Source organism: Danio aesculapii, chromosome 18, assembly GCF_903798145.1.
Source record: "Danio aesculapii chromosome 18, fDanAes4.1, whole genome shotgun sequence".
NCBI lineage: Eukaryota > Metazoa > Chordata > Actinopteri > Cypriniformes > Danionidae > Danio > Danio aesculapii.
This window is the reverse complement of record NC_079452.1, coordinates 24,636,390-24,652,492: the sequence shown is the minus strand read 5'-3', so window position 1 is coordinate 24,652,492 and position 16,103 is coordinate 24,636,390. Positions and strand designations below refer to the sequence as shown.

The 16,103-nt window shown below is 33.6% G+C and overlaps 1 protein-coding gene across 1 annotated transcript; it reads left to right on the top strand.

Moving 5' to 3' along the window:
• Positions 1-730: 730 nt before the first annotated feature.
• LOC130245460 (cytochrome P450 1A1) lies at positions 731-14,268 on the top strand. The gene is made up of 7 exons (XM_056478148.1): positions 731-798; positions 3,869-4,723; positions 6,272-6,398; positions 8,085-8,174; positions 10,158-10,281; positions 10,368-10,454; positions 12,997-14,268. Exons 2-7 carry the CDS (start codon positions 3,884-3,886, stop codon positions 13,307-13,309), a joined length of 1,581 nt encoding a protein of 526 aa, XP_056334123.1. The 5' UTR covers positions 731-798; positions 3,869-3,883; the 3' UTR covers positions 13,310-14,268.
• Positions 14,269-16,103: the final 1,835 nt, after the last annotated feature.

Sequence of the window (16,103 nt, the reverse complement as noted above, 5' to 3'; positions counted from 1 at the left end):
AAATATAAATGTTGCATTTGGGTTAAATATTGACATATTTTTAATGATATTACATAAATATTAGCATAAAACTGAGTATATTAGAATTAAATTACATTATCGATCGATAATATATTATTTTAATTCATTCATTCATTTTCTTTTCAGCTTAGTAGCTTTAATCAGGGGTCAACACCACTGCGGAATAAACTGCTAACTTATACAGAATATGTTTTGCGCAGCAGATGCCCTTCCAGCCGCAACCCAGTACTGGGAAACACCCATTCACTCTCATTCTCACACACTCATACACTACGGCCAGTTTAGTTAATCAATTTCCCTATAAAACGCATGTGTTTGTGGGGAGCACCCGGGGGAAACCCACTCCATGCAAACTTCACACACAAATATCAACTGACCCAGCTCGAACCTGCGACCTTCTTGCTGTGAGGCGATCGTGCTGCGCCTTATAAATATATATATTTTTTATTCATGACTTTTATACAGTCTTTTTTTACCCTGTGTGTGCGTGTGTAACACACATCAGTCTCCGTCACACAGTTTAGATATGTGTGAGGTGAGTGTGTGTAATTACTCTGGGAGTTTACTCAGTGCCATCGATCAGCCTGTAATAAAATCTCAGCGCTTCTCCGCATCAAAGCCTTCAGCGCTCGGTGACGTCACGCGGAGGACAGCCAATCACGGCGAGCTCTGCGCTATAAAAGATTTACCGCTGGACTAGTGCAGCACTCGTCTGGAGCTAATTGACCCTGGATAGATTCAGCTGAGAACTGAAAAGTATCCACTCGATCGCTCTGGGTAAGTCTGATGTCAGTGGTTTTCTCTTATATTGAAGATGTGATCATTGTGCAGGTGCTTTATGAACTTTCTTGACCTTTTTCCTACATGTTTTGCACAGTGTTGTACAGCTTGAATTGTGTGCATGGTCACTTTAAATCTAATTATAAAGCTGAAAAAAATGTATAATATATATATATATATATATATATATATATATATATATATATATATATATATATATATATATATTCCATACTAATGACTTTTTGACTGCAAAGCCATGAGAGTATATAATAATGCACAATTTTGCTGTTCATCATCAGTTAGAGTGTACAAAAAGCCTATTTGCAGCTTTTATATGGAGTTATGTGGAGTATAGTGTGTGTGTGTGCCTGTGTAAATAGATATTTCTAAACTTTAGAATAATTTATTTATTAATTAATTTATTAATTTATTTATTTATTCTTCTTATTCTTCTTCTTCTTCTTATTATTATTATTATTATTATTATTATTATTATTATTATTATTATTGTTCACTGAAAAAAGTGTTGCATGCAAAACTGTTGCAAACAATTTATTTGTGTTGAATTTAAACAAACAAATTAAATTGAGCGATGTTCAACTTAATTTGTTTGTTTAAATTCAACCAAAATAAATTGTTTACAACCACTTAACGTAAAAAAATTGAGTAAATCCAAGCAATCATCTTTGAATAATTTTTTTCAGTGTTGTTGTTGTTGTTATTGTTAGTTATTTGTTGCATTGAATACGTCATTTGGTCATTTTAACCCCTTAACTGTTTTTCCACTTTTTTAAATCATACTTGAACATGTTATTTGATATATGCATATGATTCATATTCAGACAAAATAATTAATAATAATGCAATAATGTAATATATAGGCTGTAGGTTTTATGTTGCTGCACAGCATGCATGTGTGAGTATCACTTGCTGAATACAGGTGTGTGCGTGTCTCAGACATGTGCTCTGACCTTGAGACGAATCACTCCATGTGTAGTTTATCATTAATGAATTTTGCAATACAAATAACCAACCAATGTGCACTAGTTGAGCTGCACACTTATAGCATTTAGTTGCATGAATACTCATGCATGTGCAGAATTAATGACAGACAGGTTGCGGAAAGACACACCTTTCTCAGTATCGTTCATCCAAGAAGTGTTACTGTTGGACTTCTGCTGGCATCGAGTGTTCTTGTTGCGATTTTATTGCTGAAGTTTGTATCTTGATATACGGAATTATCACTATATATCACCATAGACTGCAAAATAAATTACTTTAACAGGTATAGTAATGATAATACTTAGTGTATTGATTTATCATTCAGAATAAACAAATGTTTCAACTAAATTAAATTCTAAAATAATTATAAAATATAACAGGTAGCACTTTACATTAAACATTAGGAAACATTATTAATTCAAAATCAACAGTGAGAAATAGCCATTTTATAATTATATGTTCAAATAAAATAAAAAAAACTTAATTTTATTAGTTATAACTGCATTTATTACAAATTGTTTGTGAAAACAACCATCCTGGATGTGCTTTACCCCACTTAATGCACTGCTTCCGGCCACAAAACATTGGAATTAGACACAAACATTGTTCTGAACCGTAATAGTTTATTCATTCGTTAAATAAATGCAAAGCTGACAGAAATTGATACAGCTGATGGAGTATACATTAACCTGAGCATTATTCAGACACTAGATGGCGCCAAACAGTCCAAAATGCAGTGTGGCAGACAAGCAGATACATATAAATGTGAATGCATATCCTGGATGAGTCTGTATTATTCAGAGGTTGTTATCTGGGAATAACATACATTAGTATGACCAATCAGAATTAAGTATTCCATACAGCAGTTTATTGAAAGTTTATTAAATCTTTACTTGAATGCAAAGCTGACAGAAGCAAAAACAGCTGATGGAGTATACACTAACCTGCGCATGATTCAGACACTAGATGGAGACAAACAGTCAGAAACACAAAGCTGACAGAAACTAAAACAGCTGATGGAGTATACACTAACCTGTGCATTATTCAGTCAAAAGATGGCGCCAAACTGTCAAAAACACAAAGCTGACAGAAACAGCTGATGGAGTATACACTAACCTGCGCATGATTCAGACACTAGATGGAGACAAACAGTCAAAAACACAAAGGTGACAGAAACTAAAACAGCTGATGGAGTATACACTAACCTGTGCATTATTCAGTCACAAGATGGCGCCAAACAGTCAAAATCACAAAGCTGACAGACACTAAAACAGCTGATGGAGTATACACTAACCTGCGCACTATTCAGGCACTAGATGGCACCAAACAGTCAAAACAGCAGCATGGCAGAAAAGCAGATAGATATAAACATGTATGCATGAACAGATTTGAACATGTAACTTGATACTCGCTTCCCGGATGAGTCAGGATGTTATTCATTGGTTGTTATCTGTAAATAACATACCTTAGTATGTCACAACTGACCAATCAGAATCAAGTATTCCACATAAAGCCGTGTAATAATCTTCAATAACAACCACCTGGATGTACTTTATCACAGTTATTAATGGCTACTGGCCACAAAACACAAAAAATAGACACAAAGCATTGTTCTGAGTTTTAATAGTTGATTAAATCTTAAATAAAATGCAAAGCTGACAGAAATGAAAACAGCTGATGGAGTATAAACTAACCTGTGCATTAGTCAGACACTAGATGGCATCAAACATTCCAAAACAGGCATGGCAGACAAGCCGATACATATAAATGTATATGTGTATATGAATTTTAATATATAACGTGAATCTGAGTCTGTGTTATTCAGTGGTTGTTATCTGTGAATAACATACCTTGGTATGTCACAACTGACCATTCACAATCGAGTATTCCACACAGCCATGTAATAATCTTTAATAACAACCACCTGGATGTACTTTATTCCTTATTTATTTTATTACTGAATATATATTTGAATATTCAATTATATCTTCAATCCCTTATATATTTAACTACACAATTTGCCTTATTAACACCTTATTTATGTCTGCTTTTCTCTAAACAGGTTATCAATTCAGCAATGGCTCTGACTATTCTTCCAATATTGGGTCCGATTTCTGTGTCTGAGAGTCTGGTGGCCATTATATCCATATGTTTAGTGTATATGCTCATGCGCCTAAATCGCACAAAAATCCCAGACGGCCTACAGAAGCTTCCCGGCCCGAAGCCTCTGCCAATTATCGGAAATGTCCTGGAAATCGGAAACAACCCCCATTTGAGTCTGACAGCCATGAGTAAGTGCTATGGCCCGGTTTTCCAGGTCCAGATCGGCATGCGTCCTGTAGTCGTGCTCAGCGGTAATGATGTGATCCGACAGGCGCTCCTAAAACAGGGCGACGAGTTCGCCGGACGTCCAGATTTGTATAGCGCCAAGTTTATCAGTGATGGAAAGAGTCTGGCGTTCAGCACGGATCAAGTCGGAGTCTGGAGAGCACGCCGAAAACTGGCGCTCAATGCACTGCGGACATTTTCAACAGTGCAAGGAAAAAGTCCCAAATATTCCTGCGCCCTAGAGGAGCACATCAGTAATGAGGGTTTATATTTGGTCCAGAGGCTTCACTCTGTTATGAAAGCCGATGGAAGTTTTGATCCGTTTCGCCATATCGTAGTATCCGTAGCTAACGTAATCTGCGGGATCTGTTTCGGACGCCGACACAGCCACGATGATGATGAACTGGTGCGATTGGTCAATATGAGCGATGAGTTTGGGAAGATCGTGGGCAGCGGAAACCCTGCCGATTTCATCCCTTTCCTGCGCATTCTGCCGAGCACGACGATGAAGAAGTTCCTGGAAATCAACGAGCGCTTCAGTAAATTCATGAAGAGGCTGGTGCTGGAGCATTACGATACTTTCGATAAGGTGCGGTTACTTTTGTGTGTGAGCTTATAGTATAAAAGGAGCATTCCACTTTTTGGAAATATTCACATTTTTCAGCTCTCCTAAAGTTGAGTTGTTGAGTTTTGAATTTATTCAGGTGCATTTTTAGCTTAGCTTAGCATAGATCATTGAATCGGATTAGACCATTAGCATTTCAATCAAAAAATTCAAAAATTAGACTCTTCCATAATCGTCTGTTTATTAAGCAACCACTATTTTTTTATTTTGGGGGGTTTCTGCAAAAGTGCCCTCTGGCTTTTGGCTTTTAGCTTAGCTTAGCATAATTAATTTAATCAGATTAGACCATTAGCATCTCGCTCAAAAATGATTATCAAAGAGTTTTGATGATTTTTCAATTTAAAGCTTGACTTTTCTAACTCCTCAAGCTTTGAATAGGAAAGTTATCTAAACACTTTTAACTTTTTTTGAGCGAGATGCTAATGGTCTAATCCGATTCAATTATCTATGCTAAGCTAAGCTAAAACTGCTTCAGTCAGGATTGGAGCTGAATAAATTCAATAATGAAAAGCTCAACTGTTTAACTCTAGAGGAACTTTAAAATGAGCTTATTAAAATGTGGAGTGTTTTGTTAAAACTTTAATTCACCCAAAAATTCAATTCAATTCAATTCACCTTTATTTGTATAGCGCTTTTACAATGTAGATTGTGTCAAAGCAGCTTTACATAGAGGATCATAGTAAATAGGAACAGTGTAGTTCAGTTTGTAGTGTTTAAGTTCAGTTCAGTTGAGCTCAGTTCAGTGTGGTTTAATAATCACTACTGAAAGTCCAAACACTGAAGAGCAAATCCAACCATGCGCAGCTGTACCGATCCCAAACCATGCAAGCTAGAGGCGACAATGTAAATTCTGTAATTAGTTACTCACATCCTCTCACTTTAAATCCATCAAGCGACAATTTGACTTAACTTAAAAAAAGAGTACACCTGCTGTAACTTGGAAGAGTTGACTTAATTTAATATTTAAGTTAATAGTAATTTTAATATTAACAGTTTTTATTTTTATAGTTTATTTAGATCCTCATTAGCCACTACATTCGTGGGGTCCAACAAATTAAATGACAAGTTTAGATTAATTCATCATCAAAACCAATACCAAAAAAAATTAAATTAAAATAAAACAATAGAAACAAGAACAAAACCAAACAAAAAGACAAGTTGAGACTAAACCACAACAAAAGACATCAGTACCACAACCAACTAAAGACAAATTTGCATTAAACTATAAAACCAACACAATAAAACATACCATTTGAATAATTTAAAATTATTTATTTAAGGCACTGAGTTTTATTTAAAGTCAGCGAATCACAGTGTAGATCAGAAAGCATATATATTATCTATTTATTCTAGTTTGATCATCACATGAATAAATGATTTTAAAAATAGATCATTAAAAATAATATTTCTCTGTTAGGGAAAGGTAATATTGCAATACTCAACAATAATATTGCATGTTTTCCCTGTGTCATGTGGCTGTTTGTAGCTCATTGTCTGTTAAATATTTTCCAGGACAACATCAGAGACATCACCGACTCTCTCATCAACCTCTGCGAAGACCGAAAACTGGACGAAAACTCCAACCTGCAAGTGTCCGATGAGAAGATCGTAGGAATCGTCAATGACCTGTTCGGAGCCGGTGAGTAGTGGGAAAACGTATTAATTAAGATGTCTGGGTTAATACTGAAGTGTGTCTTTCGTTGTTTATATTTATTTATTTTATATTATATTTTTATTTATAATTTAATAAATTATAAAATTATAATATATAAGAGTTAATCTGATGATAAATTCCTTAATTGTTTATTTATTTATTATTATTGAGTTTTCATTGTTATTATTATTAATATCATTATTATTATTATTATTATTATTATTATTATTATTATTAATGTTAATATTATTATTATTAATATTATTATTATTATTATTATTATTGATGTTAATATTATTATTAACATTATTATTATTATTATTATTATTATTAAGGTTATTATTATTATTATTATTATTATTATTAATGTTAATATTATTAATATTAATATTAATATTAATATTAATATTAATATTTATATTATTATTATTATCAATGTTATTATTATTATTATTATTATTATTATTAATGTTAATATTATTATTATTATTATTAATATTATTATTATTATTAATGTTATTATTATTATTATTATTAATATTATTATTAATGTTATTATTATTATTATTATTATTATTATTATTATTAATGTTAATATTATTATTATTATTAATGTTAATATTATTATTATTATTATTATTATTATTATTATTAAACTTTTCAACGAAGACAAAGTACTGTTTATTGTTTGTTTGTTTGTTTGTTTGTTTGTTTGTTTGTTTGTTTTTGGTGTGAATCTCATGGTTATTTTCTTTTTTAATTTGCTTTTTTAATAAAGACTAAGTAAATACAGCAGGTTTGACAATGAACAGGAGAAAGCTACATATTCATTCCCTAATTCTGATGTCTGAATGATACTGAAGGGTGTGTTTGACTATTTTTATTATATTTCACTTTCTAAAAATTGTATAAAAACTTTATATTGTATATTAGTGCTGGGTAAAGTATAATTGGGGTTAATCACATCTAAAACTAAAGTTTGGATTTACTTTTAATATTTGTTTTGTAGATTTAAATACACACATACATGCATATATTAATTTTTAGATATAATAAATATGTGTATAATGTATAAAATATGTATGTAATGTAATAATATATAATCTTATATGTAATATGTATAAAATATGAGGTATAAATTATATAAAAAATTAATATCTATGCAAAAACAATTGTATAGTTTTGTTTTTATGTTTCTGAATTGCATATACATAATAAATATTTAACACACACTCACACACACACACACACACACACACACACACACACACACACACACACAAACACACACACATATATCTTATGTCAAAACAAACTTTTATTTTGGATGTGATTAATTAATTTTACATTAAACTAATTAAATGAATAATTACAGATGTATAGATAATTACAGAGAAGATGAAAAATTGAATAAAATAATGAATTAATAGGGAGAAAAATAAAAGAAGAAATATCTATATATAGTTTATAGTAGTTATAGTATATAAAGTTAGACAAACAGAGCAAAGATTACAAAGAGAAAGTGATAAAGAATGATAGAGAAGAAGAAAAATAAATAAATAATTATAATGATAAATGAAAGTACAAATAATTGGGGGAAGGAATGATGTGATATACCGTAATTTAATAGTTAATTAACCTGATGTTGATGGTGTGTGTGGTTATTGCCAGGTTTCGACACTATCAGCACAGCTCTGTCCTGGGCTATTGTCTATCTAGTGCACTACCCAGAGGTCCAGGAGCGACTGCAAAGAGAATTGGGTGAGTATATGTTTACATCCAAATCTACTCCAGCCCTAACTAATTAAAGGCACAGCTCAACCCAAACTAAACACTCTGTCATCATTTATTTATAATCAGCACAAACCTGTTAGAGTTTCTTTCTTCTATTGAACGCAGAAAATGCTCAAAATCGGTAACCATTGACTTCCATTTGTGCTTCCTACTATGGAAGTCAATGGTTACAGGTTTCTAACATTTTTCAAAGTATCATTTTTCAAAGTATCTTATGTATCTAACTTATCTTTTGTGTTCAACATCAAAAAAGAGACTCATAAATGATTGAAACCACTTGAGGCTGAGTAAATAGTGAGTACATTTTCATGTTTGGGTGAACTGTCCCTTTAAACACTCTTAAATCAGCTTATGAAGAGTTGTGTTTGAAATCAGATACTACTCCAGTAGGTACTACAAATGTGAACTCACTTTGACCAGTATACGTCACCACGATCACTGGTCACTGGTGATATTCAGATGTAAACAACAGCATTAAAAATACTATAGTATTTCATAGTGTTTATGAACCCTACTATAGTGAAGTGTATTATGCTGTATATATTATAGTAATTCACAACTCTTTGTTGATGTGTGTTGTAGCGTAGTGTGGTATTAACTATAGTGAACTGATAGCAGACTGCAGTATTTATGACAGTAGTATGCTTTCATTTTCATAACTGTAATCTGTGGTGTATTGAAAACTAAATTGGCTCATTTGTTTCTATTACTAGAAACAAATCAGCAGGTTAATTCAAGTACTTTACCATAGTATGGTTCAAAAACCCTATCTTTTTACTGTTAATTACTGTAGTATTTTGTTTCCATGAGGAAATGTATAAAATATTACAGTAAAAGTAAATAGTTTATTACTATAATCGTTGTGTTACCACTATAGACCACAACACATTAATTTAAGTACTTTATTTGCTATAGTATAGCTGAAAAACACTACTATAAATGACTCTAGTATTGTTTTGTGGGTTTGCATGGTTAATGTACGACTAAAATACACTGTTCTGCCTATTTATGCAGTCTAAACCAAGGGGAAAACATGAGAGCTGCTAAATCATATAGAGAATGACTTAATAAGCAGGGAAAGGGTGTAATATTTTGACAAACTGAATTTAATAGGTTGTAAATGATACCTATAATGAGTATTAATCTTGAGCAGAATGATAAAAACAGACATGAATTTTGTCAAGGTTCTTGCTCTGGAAATCCTGCTTCAGTTTGGCCACAAATACATTTTGTTTCTCAGTTGTTTTTCTCTCTTATGCTTGATCTGTCATACCTTTTGGTAGTATATAGAAATATATATAGAATCAGTACAGCCCAAAACATGACAATAATTGATCTTTTTCTGCAGCAATACCCACCAAGCAGTTTTGTGTTTAATAAAGATCTAATAGACATCTACACATAGGCTAAATTTGGTCTGTCAGTGAAAATCTAATAGACGTCTAAGAATAATCTAAAATGCATCAAACAGACAGATTAGACCAGGGGTGTCCAAACTCGGTCCTGGAGGGTCGGTGTCCTGCAAAGTTTAGTTCCAACCCAATCAGACACACCTGGGCTAGCTAATCAAGCTCTTACTAGGCTTTCTAGACACATCCTAGCAGGTGTGTTGAGGCAAGTTGGAGCTAAAATCTGCAGGACACCAGCCAGAAACACTGAAAATCACAATGAAAATGAATAGTTGAACAGTCTGAAATCTAATAGTGACAATCGAATAGTCCAAAACTAGACCACAGTCATCAAATACACAGAATGAATGACTACACATGTGAAGTCTGTCTAATCCAGGGGCGTCCAAACTCAGTCCTGGAGGGTTTCTGCTTTCGGTTTTGATATTGTATATTCATAACATGCACACTTTGTGAAACAGCTTTGGAACAATAATTAATGCAATACAATTAAACTCCAAATTGAATGTCAAATCTGACCGATATAAAAAATCTCTTCTAGATGAAAAGATCGGGAAGGATCGTACACCACTTTTATCGGACAGGGCGAACCTGCCGCTTCTGGAGTCCTTCATTCTGGAGATCTTCCGTCATTCATCCTTCCTTCCCTTCACCATTCCTCACTGGTGAGTTTAAAACACATTGGTGAAGAAAGAACACCACAGCAGAATCCAATTGTAGTGTTTACATGAGCTGCGCTTTTCTCTTTCAGCACATCCAAAGACACGTCACTCAATGGCTATTTTATTCCCAAAGACACCTGTGTGTTCGTAAACCAGTGGCAAGTCAACCATGACCCGTAAGTTTCGCATTAATAAGCTAGTCTAATTGGCAATGCTTTCTCAACACTTTAAAAAAATACTGTACTTACATACTATAGTCTCTAAGTAACCATATCGTAGTTTAGTACTTGAACTAATCTGTCGTGGTGATTCTACAGTTGCTATGATAACACAACTATAATAATCGATTTGTTGTGGTGATTCTACAGTTGCTAGGGTAACACAACTATAGTAATTAATCTGTTGTGGTGATTCTACAGTTTCTATGGTAACACAGCAACTATAGTAATTGATCTGTTGTGATTCTACAGTTGCTATGGTAACACAACGACTACAGTAATTGATCTGTTGTGGTGATTCTACAGTTGCTATGATAACACAACTATAATAATCGATTTGTTGTGGTGATTCTACAGTTGCTATGGTAACACAACAACTATAGTAATTGATTTGTTTTGATGATTCTACAGTTGCTAGGGTAACACAACTATAGTAATTAATCTGTTGTGGTGATTCTACAGTTTCTATGGTAACACAGCAACTATAGTAATTGATCTGTTGTGATTCTACAGTTGCTATGGTAACACAACGACTACAGTAATTGATCTGTTGTGGTGATTCTACAGTTGCTATGATAACACAACTATAATAATCGATTTGTTGTGGTGATTCTACAGTTGCTATGGTAACACAACAACTATAGTAATTGATTTGTTTTGATGATTCTACAGTTGCTATGGCAACACAACAACTGTACTAATATAAACAAATGATCCAATGCTGTAGTTTTCTATAGGGTATATTATATTACAACACTCCACAGTTTACTGTAGTACAGCTGTATTATGTTACAGTATGTATTATAATTTATCTGTTCACTATAGTTAAACTACAGTATGCTGGAGCATTCATTAACAAAGTGTTGTAAAAACCATAACATTTATGGTATATTTAATACACTTTACTACAGCATTGTTCAAAAACACTACAGTGTTTACTATGGATGAAGAGATATTTGATTTGTGACTGATACCAATAGCCGATGATTCTTTAGATTTAGAGGCTGATATCTGATATATAGGCTGATAAATATAAATAAACTCTGAATTTAATTAATTAACTATTCATTTCTATGGCTAACTTTCTTTTAAATAAAGGAAATCTATTGCCTGAAAACAACAACAACAAAGCAATAAAGCCACTGAAAAAGATGCATGCAGCAAGCATGTAAAATGGTTATACCAGAAGAAATAATACATCATTGGCCAGCTTATTAAACCGATAACAATATTAAATATAGCATTTAAGACATTTTTAGTAAAGCATTTCATTTGTGATTTACAGTCTTTTTTATTATGCATTTTGTGACGTTGCTTATTTATTGTTTTCATTGAGGTGTGATTTATTAGTGAGATCTGATTATGCAAATTGGTAATTTTGGCTTTGCATTCTTATTTTGTTTGCATATATTGTAGCAGTTTGAGTTTAAGAAAAGAGCACCATACACTCTCAGAAATAAAGGTACAGGAAAGGTACTGGGGCAGTACCTTTCAAAATGACATATTTGTACCCAAAGAGTCCACTGTGGTACCTTAAAGGTGCATTTAAGTGCCCAAATGTACCTAAAAATACCTTTGAGTTACCACTGTGGACTCTTTGGGTACAAATATGTATCTTTTGAAAAGGTACTGCCCCTGTGACAGCTTCTTCTGAGAGTGAATACAATATTTATTATTATTATTGTTGTTGTTGATGCTGTTGTTGTTGTTGTTATTACTATTATTTAGCAGCCGATATTGATATAGCCACCAATATATAATGCATGCCTAGTATTTACTATAGATTACTATAGTATTTTTTCATGTGGTTCTTTTGCCTGGCAGAAAAAAATGCATAAATAAAGCAGCAAATTCAATGACCAATAAAAATTTTTTAAATGTCTGTAAATTTATATGAAAAACAGATGCATGCAGCAAGCATGGAAAATGTTTTTTGTTCATTCATTTTCTTTTCGGCCTATTCCCTTCATTAATCAGGGGTCACCACAGTGGAATGAACCGCCAAATATTGCAGCATATTTTTTACACAGCGGATGCCCTTCCAGCTGCAACCCAGTACTGGGAAACACCCATATATGCTTGCATTCACAACTACTGCCAATTTAGTTAATCAATTCCCCTATAGCGCATGTGTTTGGACTGTGGGGGAAACCCACATGCAAACTCCACACAGAAATGCCAACTGCCCCAGCCCGGAACTCGAACTAGTGACCTTCTTGCTGTGAGGCAACAGTGCTACCTACTGAGCCACCATGTCACCCGGAAAATGTTTTAAGCAGCTGAAATAACACAAAATTGATCAGAATAAAGAAAGATGTCCACTTAATTTTGTTTTTGGAGCGACGATGATAATATTAAATATAGCATTCATCAGCTAATATTGACATGGCCATCAATGTATCATGAATCCCTAGTGTTTACTATAAATTACTGTATATTTATATTACTGTACATTTATATGTGAGGTAAACCAAGCTGAACCTGTTATTTGTGTTTGCAGAGAACTGTGGAAGGATCCTTCATCTTTTATTCCTGACCGGTTCCTCACTGCGGATGGTACAGAACTGAACAAGGTGGAAGGCGAGAAGGTGTTGGTTTTCGGTTTGGGAAAGCGCCGCTGCATTGGGGAGTCTATCGGACGCGCTGAAGTCTTCCTGTTCCTGGCCATCCTGCTGCAAAGGTTAAAGTTCACCGGGATGCCAGGAGAAATGCTGGATATGACCCCAGAGTATGGGCTGACCATGAAACACAAGCGGTGTCTGCTTCGGGTCACGCCACAGCCTGGGTTCGAGATACAGACCTCCTCATCATGATCAAAAAACCAAAGATCGTCTTTATGTTCCTGAAATCCAGGAAAACTGGCCAGCAGGTCGAGACGCTGAATATTAGAGATGCTTGTACGCAGGTCAAAGCATTCGGTGCGTTGTGATGCAAGTACACTGCAAAATATGCTATTATTACTTACTATTAGAGTTATTGTCTTGTTTCTAGTCCAAATATCTCAAACTTCTGAAATCAAGAAGCATTTTGTAGGCAAGTGAAACACATTGTCTTGTTTACTGAAAAAATGAGTCAAAATTAAATGAGGATTTCTTTAAAACAAGCAAAATAATCTGCTTACTCTGTTAAACAACTCTGTTAAACAGCACTTGCTAAATATTTGTTAAAGAACTTCAATAATTGGGTAATTTTGTCATAAATTGTGCATATATGCATATCAGATGCACACTTGCATGGGCTTGTCCTTTCAAAACTGGAATGCTGATGCTGATAATGTATTTGTGCTTCTAAATATACTGCGGTAAAGCACAGATCAGGATGAAGAGTGCCTGTTTAGCTGCTTTTGTGCCAGTCTATCAAAGCAATGCCTTCTGTCTTCATAAGCTTAATGCAGATTCATCTGCCTGACGACATACACTGAAGCTGTTTTCTAATTGACTATGATCCCAAAATGTGATCCACATGTAAATACGCAGCGGCTTTTTAATATGCACATTTTTTCCCATGTGCCTGATTTTATTTTTGTATAGATTTGTAATATCTACTTTTTGTATTTATCAAAGTGCATAATCAAATGTTTTTTCTTTGAAATATTGTGTCTGTGACCTGCTGAAACTCTTTGCAGGTGCTCATAATTGTATTGTGAAGGAATTCTGAAGTACTACTGCTATAATTAATTCATAATGGTAATATGGTCTCGTATAGCATTTTGTTTGTGCATAGCATATTTATGATGATGGCAAAATGAATAATAAACCTTCTATTGCTGATATATGGCCTATGTGTGATTATTTAGAAGTCATTTAGACAGTATTAACTCTGTACAGAACATTATCAGTAGGCTATATATGTATAAAAATAAGAGTCTTATTATGAAACCGTATGCTAGATGTTTTCATCCATTGCAGAGATGCTAAAGCTAATGCGAGCTGAAACTTTAGGTTTTAAGGCGCTAACAAAATGATTTAAACATCCCGATTCATAAGTGGACTTTGTCTCAAAAACAGAATTAAAAATAAAGCATTTTTGTTGCTTTTTATGCAACACGTTTACGCGTTTATATGACGTCATCGAGGCGCGACGACGCGATAAACAGCAAACGAACTAACGCTACTTTGGATAAAATACTAAATTAAACTGGTACAAGGTGAGTAACTTGTTTTATTCTCGAATGATTTATAAGAAAATGTCTGCAGCATGAAACGATAAAACAAAACTGAAACACAACAATCTACAGTATTTATCATAAATCACTGATGGAATTGTATTATTATTATTAATATTAATAATAATAATAATAATAATAATAATAATAATAATAATAACATTAGTAGAGGTATTAGTAGTAGTAGTAGTAAAAGTTAAGAGGAGTTTAATACAACTATTATGTTTGTTTGTTTGTTTGTTTGTTTGTTTTTCAAAACAATTACATGTAGTCCCCAATTAAATAGTGTCAGGTACATTCTTTGTAATTCTCACGATAAAATACCACTGTTTTATCGAGAATGCCACAGTATAATTATAAATAATATAGATTGTTGGTTTTATATTGGCACATTCCTTCAGTGACAACTGTGACATGGTCCCTATATTGTTTACCATGCTGAAAAAAACAGCTTAAACCAGCCTAAGCTGGTTTTAGCTAGTTGACCAGCCTGGTTTTAGAGGGCTTTTGGCCATTTCCAGGCTGGTTTCCAGCCATTTCCAGCCTGGTCCTAGCTGGTCAATGACCAGCCAATACCAGCTATGTCCAGCTTAAACCAGGCTGGTCAAGCTGGTTTTAGCTGGATTTAGCTGGTCACTTTTCAGCCTGACCAGCTAAGACCAGCCTGGAAATGGCCAAAACCCCTCTAAAACCAGGCTGGTCAACCAGCTAAACCGGTCAACCAGCCTAGGCTGGTTTAAGCTGGGTTTTTCAGCAGGGACTTTGAATATTGGGTCTGAAATTTCATCTAAGTTTGAGTTGAAAACAACATTAGCACTGTTTATTTGACTGTGAACAATGTTGTACTTTGATAGTCTTTGGCTGCTAATATGATTTCACTATTCAAAATTTGCAAAGAATATTTTTCTGAAATTATATTATTAAAGAGAAAGTCCAAATGTATAAATATAAAACCAACTTTACCTCAATATGATTTATGACAAAAAAAACAATGTACATTGTATTGATGTCCATACAGATGCAAATTCAGATTAGTTCAGATTACATGCAAATTCAGATTAGTTACGTGGTCCATGCAGGTTTACATATGTACACACTTTTTTCCTCAGTAGGCTATAAGGTATAAAAAAATGGAATAATATACAGTATAATGTTACTGTGAAGACTTTTGTCAGGTAGTGTTCAATTCAATTCAATTCACCTTTATTTGTATAGCGCTTATACAATGTAGATTGTGTCAAAGCAGCTTCACATAAAAGGTCATAGTAAATAGGAACAGTGTAGTTCAGTTTGTAGTGTTTAAGTTCAGTTCAGTTTAGCTCAGTTCAGTGTGGTTTAATAATCACTACTGAGAGTCCAAATATTGAAGAGCAAATCCAACGATGCGCAGCTCTACAGATCCTGAACCATGCAAGCCAGTGGCGACAGCGGAGAGGGAAAAA

Coding starts and splice junctions, on each gene's coding strand:
- LOC130245460 (XM_056478148.1), top strand. CDS start 3,884: ATGGCTCTGACTATTCTTCCAATATTGGGTCCGATTTCTGTGTCTGAG. Junction 6,399..8,084: donor CAATGACCTGTTCGGAGCCG/GTGAGTAGTGGG, acceptor GGTTATTGCCAG/GTTTCGACACTATCAGCACA. Junction 10,282..10,367: donor CCCTTCACCATTCCTCACTG/GTGAGTTTAAAA, acceptor TTTCTCTTTCAG/CACATCCAAAGACACGTCAC.